The following is a 16494-nucleotide window of genomic DNA, read 5'->3' as shown; positions in this document are numbered from 1 at the left end:
AGCCCAACAGTGGTGGCAGGGGTGTTTCTAGCTCAAGTGAAGGAGAAGTGTACCCTAGCAGGTTGAGGAGAGGAAAATGAACAGTGTTTTCCATGGGGCATTGAAGGGAAGTGGCAGTAGACAGCAGGCTCCTATGGTAGCAGAGACCCAACATTGCTACTTCCTGCGTCTGAAGCAATGACCTCTCCCTGCCTCATGGAAGGACCACCCCTATCTAAGAAGCCAAGAAGTAGGAAATGTACACAAGTGGCCCTCTCCCTTGGATGCTTCCCAGCAACTGGTATTCAGAGGCATCCTACCTCTTAACCTGGAGATAGGATATCGCCATCATGACTAAATGACTGGTAATCAGTGACAGACATATTCATCTACTGGATGCTGTAAGTAGTTGCTTCCATGGCATAGAGTAGGGGGAGATTTTCAGTGAGAAAACAGTGTGATGGAAAAGAGACAAACCATGTATCTCAAGCTCTATTCAGATGTATATATATATTTAAAAGTGCCGCTGTACACAGTACAGTGTACAGGTTGGTTTGAACAGGGAAGTGCCCTATCCCTGATGGTGGGCACATCTGTGATTGCAAGGCTGGATTGCCCCAGCCTCCGATCATAGAAGCACCGACCATCATGGGTAGGACACTTCCCTCTTCAGACAAACCCCACCCTAAGTGTGAGTGGTGGGGCACGAGGATGACTGACAGGCCAGAGGTGGGACTTCTGACTCATTTGTGCCATTGTAACCGTGTACACCAGTACTTTTAAAAAATGTCTGGATGGGGCTGCAGTCTCTACCAGAATTTCTTTTAGTCAATCAAGAGGTACTTTCAGTGTTAAGCATGCTTTTTACAGCCACAGTTACCACATATCAATTTTGGCCCTTAGTATGCAATGCTAATTTTGCTAGAAGTGTTACTTGAAATGTACACATGATGGTGTTGATTCCAAGCAGTTGGCAAGGCAACACTCCCACTAAAGTTAAACGCACAAAAACAATTTTTGCTTCATATCTGTTACATCTCAAACTGAATTTTGTTTTGTTCCCCAACAGAGAGAGGAGTTGCCCGATCCAAAGAATGTAGAACTTTATGAATTTCGCTTTAGTGACTTCCCTGTTACAGAACATGAGTTGATCAAGTGTGGAATCCGCCTGTTCTTTGAAATAAATGTTGTGGAGAAGTTCAAAGTGCCAGCAGAGGTCAGATGTATTTTGCATTGTATGAGACAACAGCAATATTTTTGCATGCCTATATTTCTTCTGCAACAACAGTGGCCAGTCTTTTGGCAAGTGTGTCACAAACCTAAGTGTGAGCTACAGCACTAGCTCATAGTTGCTTGAGGCAGATGGCAATGATCTACCCTGGACCCCCTTGTTGGCCTTGCGCCTGGTCAGGGCCCAGTGCTGATGCCACACCCCCACCACTGGCCCCACCTCCTCTGCCAGCACAGACACCCCTTTTCTCCCTCACACTGGCCTCAGCTGCTGGGGTGTGCTGCCACTGTTGGCTGTTTAGACAATGCCTCATGCAGTCTGGAGAGTGCTTCTAGCAGTGCCCAGTAGTCTCTCCTCTCCTCTGCTAACACCAGCTCTGCCTTCCAGCACCAAGCCTGTGTGAAGACAAAGCAGATACTTGGCGACCACCCATGCTTTTTATGAGCTCATTTCCTCATCTCTACACAAATGTCTGGCCCACAGCCCAGTTGCTGTGACCGAGCTTTGTTCACCACTGATTTTAATTAACAGGAATCATCTTGAGCAGGGGAGAGACAGCAGGAGAGGGCAGGGGGAGAGAGAGTGGGCGAAAGGGAGGAGAGGGGTGGGTGGGGGTGGGGTGAGAGAGCGTTAGTGCCAGCTTCTCATCTTTGCAAGCTTAGCAACACAGTGCTGAGGAGGAGAAACTGGCATTGCCTCCCCCTCCTGTTGTCTCTCTCTTCCAAGCGTCACATTTATCTGCTTTGTCACTTGTCAAGTTCGGTGCTGGAGGGGAGAGGGGGGAGAGAGGGAGAGGGAGAGGGGGAGAGAGAGAGAGAGAGAGAGAGAGCAAGCGCTGGTGTTAGCAGAGCAGAGGAGAAGCCAGGCAGCACTGAGGGAGGCATGCTCTGGACTGCCTTGCACATGTAAACAGCCAGCAGTAGCAGCACACCGCAGCAGTTGAAACTAACATGATAAGGAAGTGTGGCACATAGTGCCTGGGTTGGCAAAGGAGGTGGGGTGAAGCCAGTGAGGGACAGGTCCTGGGAGCGAGAGGGTGCCACAGGGGGAAAAAGGGCAGCAACAGCAGAGCTCAGGTGGAGTAGCTCAGGTGGAGTCAGGTTGTGAGCAGCACAGAATGCTTGAAGTGGTGGTTTTGCCTCTAGGGAGCAGGCATCTCTGCAGGACAGAAGGAAGGCAAGCTGGAATGTAGGCACAACTGTTTCATAGGCTGTAGACCCATGGGCACTCCTGCTTGTGTTCAGTTGCCCCTGGCACCTCTGGCATCCATGCCATCTCTGTTCTGCAGTTTTCTGTTTTCCATTGTGATTATTTTCCATAAATATATACACATCCTAGGTGGATTTTTTTTGAATGCGTTGATATGAAAATTAAATCAAATGGGATTTATAGAATAGTATATTTCTGTGATCATATTTTGATGAGAAATGCAACTCCAACATATGGCAAAACCTTGCCTACTCCCAAATGGCTAAAAAGATGAAGCAATTGGGAGTTTGCTAAATCAGAAAGATAAGACAGCTTTTGGGGAGAAAAAATGCCCACATAAAAGACCATAGCAGTTGGATCAGACTATGTTTTCACTTGTCAAGCATTCCTGTCAGTTTCCAATTACGTACTTATGTGAACAACCATGCTGTGTTGAGCAAGGAGTTCATGGACCTTGGTTGGAGCAAATTCAGCTGTATCAATGGGGGTATCCTCCAGGATTTTGCCACAAACATTGCCATGCTGTGATCCATGAGTATGATGCATTATGGCTCCTCTACTCTCTGGCAAGATGACATGGTTGGCCTACATGGTGAAGATTTTTTAGGCTCCTTTAAGGGTGGCAGAGTAGGAGTCCCACAGATGTGACCCATGAGACATGCTCCACCAGCAAGTTCTCCTGTGCAAACCTTCTTGAAATGAACTAGAACTGCTCAGCAATATGGTAGTTCTCCAAAGAGCTCAGATTCATTTCAATTAGATATACAGTATGTAGCATACTCTGGTGATCTGTCCTGTTTGTTAGCTAATTAGGGGTGTGCGCATTACCAATTTTCACAGTTCGGTCAGAATTAAAATCAAATTTAGACTGGGCCGTGGTCTGTGAATTGCTTTAGTTGAATCTATTGACTGGTCCAGTCCATCTGACCAAACCCCTTGAACCAGTTCGCTGGTTCAAGCTGACCATGCAAATGGCCTCTGTGCGTGTGTGGAGACCAGATATTGCCACCACCGCTGCAAACATAACTTCCCCACCACACGTTAAGGTCATTGGAGGAGATCCGTCTCCAGTTACCACCGGTACGTCTGGTGGCGACTCAAAGGTAGGCCTTTTCTGTAGCTGCTCCTGGGCTCTGGAATGCACTCCCTGCAGAAATCCGTAATCTGAATTCATTATTGGCCTTCAGGAGAGCCCTTAAGACCTATCTATTTGGCCTGGCCTTCCAGGGTTTTTAAACTGCTTTTAAATTGTAAATATTTGGCCTGGTTTTCCAGGGTTTTAATACTGTTTTAAATGGTTTAATTGTTAATTGGTTTTATATTGTTTTTATAGTTTTTGATTTGAACTGTTAATTGATTTTAATTGTTTTTATTTTAATGTAAACCACCCTGCGTCATTTTTGGAAGAGCAGTATAGAAATCAATCAATCAATCAAACAAACAAACAAATAAGTGGGGGGGGGGGTGCCACGGTAAGCACCTTCTATTTTACTTTAAAAGCTACTCTCGCTCGCCACTCCTCTTCCGCCCTTTTAAAAAAAAAACTTTTTTAACCTCAGAAGCAAAAGGGAATCCTCACCAGATTTCACTTTACAGCTGCAATTCGATCGTGGACTGGACTCCTTTTGCAAGGGCCAGTCCAATCCGTGGTCAAAGCGGTTGAACCGGCCCAGTTTGCAGCTGACTGGTTCAGCACACCCCTATAACTAATGTGTATATGTAGGGGGAGGCATCATTTGGACTTCCTGCATCAGGCATCAAATGTCTTGGGTGGCTATTTATTTTATTTTATTATTTTATTTTTCATTATTATTAAAGGTGAATAATACACTGGTGGTACATCAAAATAAAAAAGAAAGAAAATTAATTTTTTTTTAAATTAAACATTTACAATATGTACAGTTGGTATAACCATATTTAGCAGGTATATCAATCACAATTACATATTTTTGATATTTCAATCCATCATCTTCCTGATCATTTCAACCAAAATTTTACTTGGGTTATATTAAACGCCATTTACCTTAATAGTATCCATAACAGGTTTCCATACTCGCTTGAAATAATATCTATTTAACTTTTGTTGAATATTATTACAATTGGGAGGCTATTTATATCCATACAGGATAAGCAATAATCCTCAGACAAGTGAAAATATATTGAACAGCAACCAGGGTAGTTATTCATGATTAAACATCACTGAAATCAAGATACAAGTTATTTGTGTCCAATTTAAGTTCCATTAATTTCCTGGTGCTTAATCATGACTGACTAAGTCTGGATGTTGTCCATTGTCTGAATTAGCCTTTAGAGATAAGAAATCAACTCTCAGCTGTATTAAGCAGCCAATTTTCATGAAGTTAGGGAACACTGTTTCTTATATAGAGGACTGAAGAGTGAGCCGAATTAAATGCTCCTTATTTGTCACAGGTACTTACAAGATGGATGTATACAGTCAGAAAAGGATATCGTGATATCACTTATCACAACTGGCGGCATGGATTCAATGTTGGACAGACCATGTTTACACTGTTGATGGTATATGTTGTTACTCTGGACCTATGTCAATGTTTGCTTTTCATTATAACATACTAGTAGGTGACGCCCGTTGTTGTTGACCAGGCAAAGATATTTTGCTAAGAAAGCTCAAGGAATGAAATCCAGGAGGCCTCTAATACCACGAGGGTAGCATTCATGGAAACCATGATATCGGAATGCTTTACCTAACCTAAAAAATTGGGTCCGGTTCCTTGGCTAAACCATCCACTCTCGCAGCAAGAATGGAAGGAGCAGCCTATGTGGGGAGAGTGGCTATTTAAACTTTAAACCTCCCTGTGCGTCAGCTGAGAACTGAAAGGAGTGGTTATTTAAACTTTGAACCACTGCAGACTTCAGCGGAGAGTTGCAGGGAGGTATAAACAGAGGCCCTCCCCTCTTCTCGTCTGATGTGTGGGGAGGTTTAAAGAAGTGGCACAAGAGATGAGAGTGGATGGAGCAGGCTGCACCACATGCACTGCTTCTTTAAATCTCCCCGTATGCCAGCTGAGAAGCAGGGAGAGCAGCTATTTAAACTATTTACACCAATTTAGTTGGAGGGTTTGAAAACAATGAATAATAGAAACTATTCCCCATGATAACAAAATTGGTATTCAGGGAGGTGGCCCGTGAATAGGCAAAACTACCATTCAAGAGCCACTTGTATAAGTAATAGGTTTTTTTAATTAATGTGCTTGTAAAAGGAAAGTAAAAGAACAATTTGTGACCTTTGTAGGATTTCAACTTCAAACATTGTTCATTTGATTCAATCTGAGAAAGACCTTCTGCTTCTCTGGGGCATGATGTGGTTTTGGACTCATTGATCTGATTATGGGGTGTTAAGAATCTGTTGAGAAAAATAACAAAATCTGATTAATATATTTTTAAAAAAATCTTTTAAAAATACCCCCCAAAAAACAATTTAAAGCTTTCAGTGAGCATATTCCAGTATAAAAAGTAGTGCATTCAGCTAATTTAAGTGGCAGGTTTGTTAATGCAAAATGTGATATCTGTAGGTCATTGAGAAGTATGATATTCAGCATTTCTTCTAAAAAAAATCTAAAAATTATTTAAATTTTCACCAAACATATTCTGGTGTAAAAAGTAGTGCATTCAGTTAATTTCAGTGGCAGGATTGTGTACACAAAATTTGGTCTCTGTAGGTCATTAGGAAGCATGACTTTATTTCACACAAACCAACCAAAAAACAAGTTCTGCAAAATATATATTACAAAATGCATGCAGAAATATAAAGTAAAGAAGCCAAAACCAACAAAACCACTTCTCTTTTTATAGACAGGTAGAATCAAGAAATATTATACTGACCTAGAAGCCTTTGCTATGGTAGCTGCAGCTTTTTGCCATGACATTGATCACAGAGGAACCAATAACCTGTATCAGATGAAGTAAGTGCTATTTTTCTGTGAAGCCTTTGGCACAGCTCTAATAACCGAGAGCAATTAAGCATCAGTACCACTAATGGAAATAACAGCCTATTTTGCTTCCCATTACTCCTGCCTCCATTGCTCTTCTTTTTCTTTCCTATTTTCCCTGTCTATGTCTAGATGGTAAGCCCCTTGAAACAGAAACCTGTCCTCTTATTCTTTGCAAAGTGCCATGGACATAGACGATAATATGTATATAAATAATATATCAATCAATAATATTTACAGACATGCATATTAGAATCTTCTCACTAAAGGAAGTGTGATTTCACAACAGTTCAAAAATATTATATCTAAAAATGTCAGCCAATATGTACCTAGTAGAATGTTCTTTTTCTTCTTCCTCCCCTTCAATGGGCACATGCTTCCTCCCCCCCCCTTCTTTTTTTTTTTGGTTCCATAAAAGTGAATTACTTCTATTGGTTTCTATAGGGGGGCGAAATTTGGGCTGCATCAGGAAGCCTGTTGAGGTCATCCCCAGACATTAATTCACCCCCAGACATTGATTATCCAATGCAAATGGATTGAAAACAGATTTTACCCCTGTCTCACTGGTGTCCTTGATTTTCACCCCTTTTCTTTCTTTCATGGAAATCATTGGAAGTTACTCATTTCTAGGGACAAAACAAATACATTTTGGCAAAGTTAGAGGTACTTCACTAATAGAAAAAGGCAAGGGCGTAGCTATAATTGAGCGAAAGGGTTCAAAGAACACAGGCCCCCAGCTCCTGAGGGCCCTCCAGCTCGACCACTCCCTATTTTCTTCACCCTCACTCTGTGGGGCCGCCAAAGAGAAGGATGAACAAGGGCCCCCTCTCCCCTAGCTACGACCCTGGAAGGGATGGTTTCCTTTGATCTTGTTTTGATGGGGGGATGTTTAGAGTGCTGCCCCTCTTTGACTCTAGAATTTTTTCAAATGGTGATTTACTCCTGCTTCATAGTTCATATGAGAGAGAGTTCATATGAGAGAGATATTTTCAGTTAGTTCAATATGACAAGAGCAAAGTATTGGTCATACAGCCAGCAGCTTTTTTCATGATGATTGGTCCTTAATACATAAGCATGTTTTAAAAGTTGCACTTTGGAAGAAAACTGCAGTACAGGAAACGCCGGCATTTTTGCTGAGCCATGTGGAGAGACCCCATGGATAAAGTGGATAAAGCGAGAGGTGCAGGTGTGGCTACCTGCCTGAGAATGACTGTGGGGAGTGTCAGCTCCTCCTGCCACCCCTTCCAGTTCTTACCTAGGCAGACTTGTTTCCTATTCTCTGCAGTCAATTTCTGGTCAATCTCGATTTAAAAAATAAATAAAAAATTCCAGTATTCTCGTGCACTGCCAGTGGTGTGCTAGAACAATGGACAGGCACACTGAGCAGGCAGATCCAAAATTTATGGCAGCTTTCACACTCTGTACTATACTCAGAAGCCAATATCTGATTGGATATAATCAGGAAATATTAACATTATTGGAAAATTGAAAGATAAAATGGTGGTGGAAATACAAAATGGTGTCTGCAGCAGCTTTCTGAAGTTTGAGCAATCCCCCTGCCCCCACTGCAGCCACAGTTGTTCTCTGAACTTTTAAAAATTCCTTTGTTTGACATGGTGTCTTTGCGCACCCAGGCTATTGCAAAATGATGGAAACAAGAGGGAGATCCTTTTCAACCAGAGTGGGTGCACAAGAATATCTCTTTAAATTAAAAGATCTATGAGGAAAAGTGGGGGTGGGAATCAGAGTGTTGTAATGGTTGGACAGAGAGACCTGAAATTTGGCACACGTATAGTGGAGGATGGCAGGACTCTATGTATTTATTTTCTACATAATTGATCAGTTAGTTGATTAAGCTGAAATTGCACTAACATGAGAAAATCACAGCAAAAAACTAACATCACATCTGAGAATAACTGAAATTATAAAAACCAATGGATGAACCAATTTACCTGAAATTAAATACACAGAGTTATGACATCCTTCACTACCTGTGTGTAGGGGTGTGCATGGAACCGTTCTGGGCAATTTGGTTCAAATTTGAAATGAATTTGAACCAAACTGCCAGTCCACGAACCAATTCGCTGGAACCGGCTGGTGGTTCAGTTTGTGCATTCAAACCAGTTTGGCTAGGTTCAATCTGGTTCAACCTAGTTCAGGATGCTTGTAAAGGGGAATCCAGTAAGGATTCCCCCTTTACAAGCAAAGGAGATCCCTCCCAAATGCTAAAGAATGGTTGAAAGGGTGGGCAGGTGGTGGGTGAGAGGTCACCTTACCTGTGGCAGTGGTGGCAGCACCCTGTTGGGGGGGCTCCTCTAGGCTCCACCAGCACCCTCCCCAGCCCCTGCCAGCAAACGATGTGGAGGAGTGCCCCCCACACCACCTTACAGGATTCCCTTTTACAAGCATCCCAAACCGGTTGAACCAGGCCCGGTTCAGTTCAGACTCAGACTGGCCCCTTTTTTTGGTTCATTGCAAATCAGTGCTGCACACCCCTACTTGTATGCCAATTTTCAGAGTTCCATGCCCAGTCCTTACCACATTCTGAATTCTTTCTCTCTCATTTTGGTTTGACAAAGTGCTCATGTGCTCATTATTCCTTGCAAAAGGAATAAAACAAGTCAGAGATCCTTTTGAAGTAGCACAGTTACACAAGAGCACCTTCCCAAACCAAAATCTATGGGGGAAAGGGAAAAGGAAAAGGAAAAAGGAAAATCTACGAGGGGAAAAAAAACATAATGCAGTAATGGCTGGGTAGAGAGGTCTGAAAATTGGCACATAGGTAGTAGAGGATGGCAGGACTCTGTGCATTTAATTGCAAGTTAATCAGTGATTCTTTTGATTTTTAATGATTTTTTGAAGATTAAGCCAAACATTCACTAACAGATAATTGCAGGGGGTGGGGGGGAATTCACATATGAGACTCACTAAAATTTAAAAATATCATTAATAATCAGCTGATGGATCAATCAGTGCAATAAAAAGCATCAATGTGAATGGCCCAGATTTACTCTGATGTATGCTTATTTATGCTTATACACACTTAAATGTGTTTTATATACTTTCAACCTAACTTGTCCTAACTTACACTGTTTCCTTCCGCATAAAGCCCCAATCTGGGTTTAACTTTTTAAAAATTGACACTTTATTAAGGCTTTTTTGTTGTTTTTCAAAGCATGATATGAAAAGACCTATCAACACTGTCCCCCTTTCAGTAGCATGTAAGCCACACTTCCTGCTCCTCTTCCTCCCCTCTGCCCACCTAACTGTAGCATTTTAACATTAGATAAATGCTTAAAGCCAGTTCGACAGAACAAACCGAGCCACTGTCCAGTTAGATCGAACTAGTTTGCTAACCAGCAGTTTGATCCGAATTCAGTTCTAGGGGTGTGTGGTTCCATGCACACCCGTAGTCTGTGTCAGGTTCAGGAGTCAGAGACAGGCCAGCAAATAAGTCAAAGCAAGTCAATGTGATAAGCTTATAGTACAACCTTAATGAAAAATTATACAATATGAAATATTTTTAACCATGAAATTATGTTTCAACAGATCAGCAGCTCCACTGGCAAGACTTCACGGCTCTTCCATTTTGGAAAGACATCATCTAGAGTACAGTAAAACTTTGCTGCAAGATGAGGTTTGTTTCTACTTTCTAATTAATCATTTTTGCTTATTTTGAGCAAAAATTATTGTTATAAGGTACAGCTAAACAATATAACCAGTAGCTATAGATAGTAATAACCCTCCTATTCATTTTGGTTTTGGATTCTTTGAAGACATTTTAAGGTAGATGTACTTCAAGTAGAAGCATTGTAATATACTACAGTATACAAATAAAACAGCTTTGTAAGCAGTATTGGTTTTTTAAAAAATCTTTATTTTGCAGAGTTTAAACATCTTCCAGAACCTTAATAAGCGCCAGTTTGAGACTGTTTTACATTTATTTGAAGTTGCAATCATAGCTACTGACTTGGCTTTATATTTCAAGTAAGTACTGCAGTCTTTCCTACTAAAATAATATCTGTCCTACAGCAGTTTAAAATGTTGTTTAAAATATTACCATTGGCAGAATAATGGTAAAAACATTGATTTTGCTATATACAGCTTCTCATTCTTTGAGTTTACTATATTTAAACAAACACAATGAAATAAATATATGATTTTTTCATTTATGTCTCATGTGAACATTTGTTTTTCTTGAATCTCAGCCAATTAAAATACAGTGTACATTAATACATCCTGGTATATACTTTAAAAGGTATCTGAAAACTGGGATTGTGATTCAGTTGTATTTCTTAGCAAATCAGAGCTAGGCCATCAGGTCATTATTGCAATTAGAGCCACAGAGCAATCAAATTCAGTGCTTAATCTTTATCAGGGCTTTTTGTTGATCAGTTTCAGAATTTGATTCCAGAGGCCCACACTGAGATCCTGAGATTTGAAATACCCAAGTAGGCTACAGAAGAGAGTAGCTCACATGTGTCTGGTCTGATTATAATAGTCATAATATTTTCACAGGAAAAGGACTATGTTTCAAAAGATTGTGGATGCAATTGAAAAAATGGAAAAAGAAGAGGATGCTATTAAATATATATCTATGGACCCCACCAAAAAAGAAGTGGTCATGTAGGTCAATATTATGTTGTTCTTCCTCCAACGTGTAATGTTCTTTTTTGCTTCTTTCTGTAATCTATTATATATTTTTTAAAGGGCTATGATGATGACTGGTTGTGACTTGTCTGCTATTACGAAACCTTGGGAGGTGCAGAGTAAGGTACGTATGACTTAGAATTTATTCCTGTAAATATTTATTTATTCCTGTAAATATGATTCCTTCCTTTCAAAGAGAAAAGTTGCATTTCATGTTGAAGTGAGTATGTGTATTGCTGAAGGTCTTTATTTTATTTCCAAATGTATGCCCTGGTTTTTGACAGCAGTTGACATACTGTGCAACATAGTGTCCACACCTTGTAATAGAATGACACACAGTTGTGCAAGAGTGCTCTTTCACAAATGTGGGCACTTGTGCAGATGCAATGGCCATTGATTGCACAACTGGGTTTTGCACAAGTGCATGTATGTTCTATTAGAACTCAGGCGGAACGTTGCGCAGTATGTCATCCACCATCTCCCAAGTGGCTTCCAACAACAAAACAGAAAGCCAACAACTCTAAGAGTATAAGAACAGTCTTGTGTGTTGAGTCAGACTAGAGGTGGATCTAGTCCTAGCATCCAGGTCCCAACAGTGACCAGCGACATGGCTCAAGTCGACAAGTAGCGTATGAAGGCAACACTCTTCCCTGTTGTTTGCCTCAACTCATTACATCACTGATAGTAAGACACAGATGGTCTCTAAGCATGGCTAATAGCCACTGAGGGGTCTGGACTTTATTTCTAATCTGATTTAAAAGCTGTCTAAGCCAGTGGCCATAACCACATCTTGTCACCAGGAATTCTATAAGATAATTATGCATCATGTGAATAAGTGCATCTGTCCTGCATGCACCACCAATAGTTGAAAAAGTATTAGAGAACAGCATTGTTTCCAATATTTATCCTAATAATTCCCAACATGTAATGTGTCTTTTTCACCACCACTGCACATGGTTTCATTGAGTTGTCCATCATGTCTTGAAAATCTTTTTACTGATTAGTCACAGGCAGTTCAATCAATCAATCAGTCTTTATTACAATCATAGACCAGCATAAAGTATAAGAGTGATTACACGTTAAAAGTGAGAGTAGATAAAAAGTGATTATATATGGAACGGTACTTGCGGTACATAATAATACTAAAAGGAGAAAGTACACCAGTAGAAAGCACACCAGAAGCATGCATAAAAGGCATAAAAGGTGTGGGGGAGGGCATAAAAATGGATGTAAAAAGAAAAGATTAAAAGACATGAAAGGACAGAAATACATAAAAGCCTGAGTAATGAACTGGGTAACAGCCAGGCTATAAGGCTATAAGGCGCAGTAGAAAAAAGGGAGGAGCATCTTTCTATTGAATCAGTACTGAGTGAGCAATTGTAGAGCCTGCCCTGAGTCACCGAGGGCCAGACTGAGGCTGCTAGGACTCACTGCTTACCATCTGCCGACAAATGCTGAGTGCAGCCGCACAGTACCTGGCGACGCTATATGTGATGGCAGACTTAGAGTCAGAGAAGAGCAATTCTGTTCTATAATGGCCGTCTAGCACTGCTGAAGGGAGGCCATGACCATAAGTCAGAGCACGGGCGATTCAGATCTGTGAAGTTAGGAATTTCTTCCCAATGTGCATTCCATTTTAAACAAAAAGCATTGTTTTTAAAGCAGAAAGCAACGTCTAAACAGAAATTCAGCTCCCATTTGATCGTGTCTCCTGACCCACCCCTTGATAATTGGCAGCTTAAAGAACTGTAAGGATTTTAAATATTGGTAATACTTTATTATGTCATATAAAACTTATTTAAAGTATATAAATCAAATATATAAATATAAATCAATCAATCAATCAATCAATCAATCAAATAAATAAATAAATAAATAAATAAATAAATATTTAGGTAAAATAAGTGTTCACCACTTACCACTTTGAACTGGTATCCTCCTCTGTAGTAGAGGGTGTACTTGGAGATGAGTAAGTGTCCACATGTACTAGTGGGTCCATGCCCATACTGACTGGAGGAGGTCAGCTGGGAAAAGCTGGGGCCTCTGTGGCATAACTGATGGAACCTTAGAGGGACTGGAGAATGCTTCACAACTCTTGCTTAAAAATCAAACATAGGTTACATAGGAAGCTGACTTCTAATGAGGCCTCATCCACACAATCACAGCGATCCTAGTTAGATACTTAATCAGGATCATTAAGCCCTGTGGAGCTGATAGTGAGAAATTCTGAGAGCCCAGAATTTTCTGGGCAATCCTGGTCAAACCCAGGCACATGGCCACCATTGAGCAGTGGAGGATGAGTGTCCCACAGCCGCCATGACCCTGAGCACTTCCAGGGGCTGCCAGAGGCTTACCTCCACTTTCCCCATACTTTTGGGGGCCACCAGTGCTTGTCCCTCCCTATTCCCGGCATGCTGCACTCGGCGCCTCCTTCTCACGCTATTGGAGAAGTCCCCAATGGTGCACAAACGAGGTGCCAAGTGCAGCAAGCAGACAGGCATCTCACCCACCTTGCTGCTGGTGGCCATGCCCCTTATGTATGATGTCATGGTAAGGGATGCACATTAGCAAAGGGGCAGGGGTCCGCCAGTCAAGCTCATCCCACAGCCCCTGGCAAGCTCCCTACTCTCCTGGTCAAACCACTGTGGTTAACTACATTTAACCAGGAAAGACAATCAGGATCCTTTAACTAGGATCACTGTGATTGTGTGAACGCAGCCTGAATTAGACTGTTGGCTTATCTAGCTCAGCATTGTTCACTCTGACTGGCAGTAACTCTCCAAGGTTTCAGATAGGTCCCTTTGAGATGTCAGAGACTGAACCTGGGACCTTTTGCATCCATAGCAGATGCTCTTGCACTGAGCTTCAGTCTTTCCCCACTAGGAATTCTGGAATTCATAGCTAGTTGCAGAACAGTATCAGACATTTGTTGTGGAAGATAGCTGTTATGTGCTGAGTCTTCAGTATCAGGAAGAAAACCCTGCATAATATCAGCTCTCCGGTCTTTGCATTGAGTGCTGAATTGTATTCATTTATTTCTGTTTTTCGCATTTATTAATTGCCGTTCGAAAGTAAGCATAAATGCCCCTCCCCAAAGATTAAGGAACAGCTATAAAATGTTAAAAATATTTCAAAAAGATAGAATAGCAGCATGAGAACTGAATAAGCTTACAAGCGGATATTGGTAGGCTAAAGTGCCTTGGTGAATGAACAGAGCAGCATTTGCCATCTGCTAAAGGACAAATGTTGTCAATGATGGCAAGAACCTTTGAGATGGCTGTGCCACCAAATGTGCACCACAAAAGGAAAAGCCTACCCACCAATGAACTTTACTTCACAAGGCAAGAATAGCAGGACTCCAGATCTCAAACTGTGGGGAGGAACATATGGACAGAGTTAGTCTCTAAGGCATACTGGGCCCAAGCAGTTAACATTGTGTTCAGACCAGTGTTCCCTCTAAAACATGCGCGCACATGTTATTAAATGTTTTTTTATGAACTTGCATTTTGGGCGGTTTAGAAATGTATTAAATAAATAAATAACTAAGTCCGGAAGTTTCAATCCCACTCAAGTTGAATCAGGAAGGCCCCACTCTGAATGCACATGCTCACACACTGCCTTGATACTGCCACCCAGAACAAAGTTCATTCCGCACAAAGATGAAAAGAATTAGAGGGTATGCTGGTTCAGACTGTGATTTTTGCTTTTGTTGACTTTTCACATATTGATCAGGAGAGACAATTGTCCATAAACATGTCTGCCCACATACTTCAGGCTACAGCCAGCAAGTTACCGAGTTAAACAACATACCATTCCACACTGGAACAAATACTGCATTTCTGGCTAAGTCCGAAATATTTTTCACTGACACAATGGGCTGGTTCGGATGATACTGCCTGACCAGCCTACTGAATCATGTGGGAAGAGCATGTGCATGTATGTCTCCTCTCTGGCATGTTATCCCATTGCTATATCAACATAGCACGGTGGTGCACCCAAACCATCCATCACTGCGCATGTGATGGGTAATTTGGATGTGTGACCCTCCTCACCCATGATTATGTGTGGCAGGACAGTACACTGAGGGATGAGATGTGCAAACATGTGGCACATTGCACATTTAGGCTGGCCCAACTTGTGCTTGTGGAATACAATTATGCCATATTTCCTTTGCTGTAAATCATTCAAGTTCAGAGCTTTTGCTGAATAGGATGGACGTGGAGACAGGAGATACTTGTGGTATCCCAACAAAATCAGAATGTGTGGCAGCTCTAGGTGATTACTACATCATTACATTTCAGTTACATTTTTAAATATTCAGAGCTATGATGGCAAGAAATACACTCTGTTTCTGGGCTTTTGTGGCGTAGGCTCATTACTGTTCTAGTTTAATATGCACAATTAGAGAGCCAGCATGGTGTAGTGGTTAGAGTGCTGGATTAGGACCAAGGAGACCCGAGTTCAAATCCCCATTCAGCCATGAAACTAGCTGGGTGACTCTGGGCCAGTCACTTCTCTCTCAGCCTAACCTACTTCACAGGGTTGATGTGAAAGAGAAACTTAAGTATGTAGTACATCACTCTGGGCTCCTTGGAGGAAGAGCGGGATATAAATGTAAAATATAATAATAATAATAATTCTGAATATTCAGATAATCTCTATTGATCATTTCCAGGTTGCCATCATGGTTGCAAATGAATTCTGGGAGCAGGGTGATCTTGAACGGACAGTCCTACAACAGCAGCCAATTGTAGGTGATTTTATATATTGTTTTCATTTCAAAGATATGCAGTTGAAGACACTTCAACTGCTTCCATTTAATATTTTCTTTATTTCTTTGTAGCCTATGATGGATAGAAATAAAGGTGAAGAACTGCCCAAGCTACAGGTTGGCTTCATTGATTTTGTATGTACCTTTGTGTACAAGGTAAGATGAAGCACTTAACCTTATACTGTTCAGTTTTTGTGATAGTTCAAAAATGACTGTATGAAGCAGTCCAGTATGTATGCTGAATTTTATCTCATAGGATTGTGCATGTTCTGAAAATGCTGAGTCACCTTTAGCTCTTTTAAACTCTTATGCTAGTATAACTCAGTGTTTTGCATATCAAGATGTCTAACCCCTAGCACTCTTCATATTTTCCTTTTTTTAAAAAAACCAAAAAAATTAACTTATTCCACTTCCATACCCTAAGAAGAGAACTAGACATTCAACAACAAATACATAATAGCTTTTTTCAAAGATCTTCTTTAATGCGTAATTGAAAATTAAAAGTTTAAAAGTTTAAAAACATTCAAAAGTTTAAAAACTAAGCCACAGATGTAGCAAAATAGCAACGGTTTCGATGTAAGACATCATCCTCAGTGCTATACAAAGGTGGCTGAGTCATGTACTTCAATACAACTCCACACCATGATTCAGCTAAAGAACTGAAGGCAATCAACCCAGGGGCGTAC

The 16494-nt window shown here is 41.1% G+C and overlaps 1 protein-coding gene across 6 annotated transcripts in view; it reads left to right on the top strand.

Moving 5' to 3' along the window:
- Positions 1 to 16494, top strand: part of PDE6C (phosphodiesterase 6C) — an 88231-nt gene that overhangs the window by 52840 nt on the left and 18897 nt on the right. For all 6 annotated transcript variants that reach the window (XM_053311780.1, XM_053311776.1, XM_053311781.1 and 3 more), the window contains 9 exons: positions 1049 to 1195; positions 4850 to 4957; positions 6251 to 6360; positions 9937 to 10024; positions 10274 to 10374; positions 10906 to 11013; positions 11098 to 11161; positions 15713 to 15787; positions 15881 to 15964. In XM_053311780.1, the coding sequence (XP_053167755.1) occupies positions 1049 to 1195; positions 4850 to 4957; positions 6251 to 6360; positions 9937 to 10024; positions 10274 to 10374; positions 10906 to 11013; positions 11098 to 11161; positions 15713 to 15787; positions 15881 to 15964 (885 nt within the window). The remainder of the gene's footprint in view (positions 1 to 1048; positions 1196 to 4849; positions 4958 to 6250; positions 6361 to 9936; positions 10025 to 10273; positions 10375 to 10905; positions 11014 to 11097; positions 11162 to 15712; positions 15788 to 15880; positions 15965 to 16494) is intronic.

The sequence above is a fragment of the Hemicordylus capensis genome, chromosome 3, assembly GCF_027244095.1.
Source record: "Hemicordylus capensis ecotype Gifberg chromosome 3, rHemCap1.1.pri, whole genome shotgun sequence".
NCBI classification, from domain to species: Eukaryota; Metazoa; Chordata; class Lepidosauria; order Squamata; family Cordylidae; genus Hemicordylus; species Hemicordylus capensis.
The sequence above is the reverse complement of the archived record's forward strand: the minus strand, read 5'-3'. Positions and strand labels throughout refer to the sequence as shown.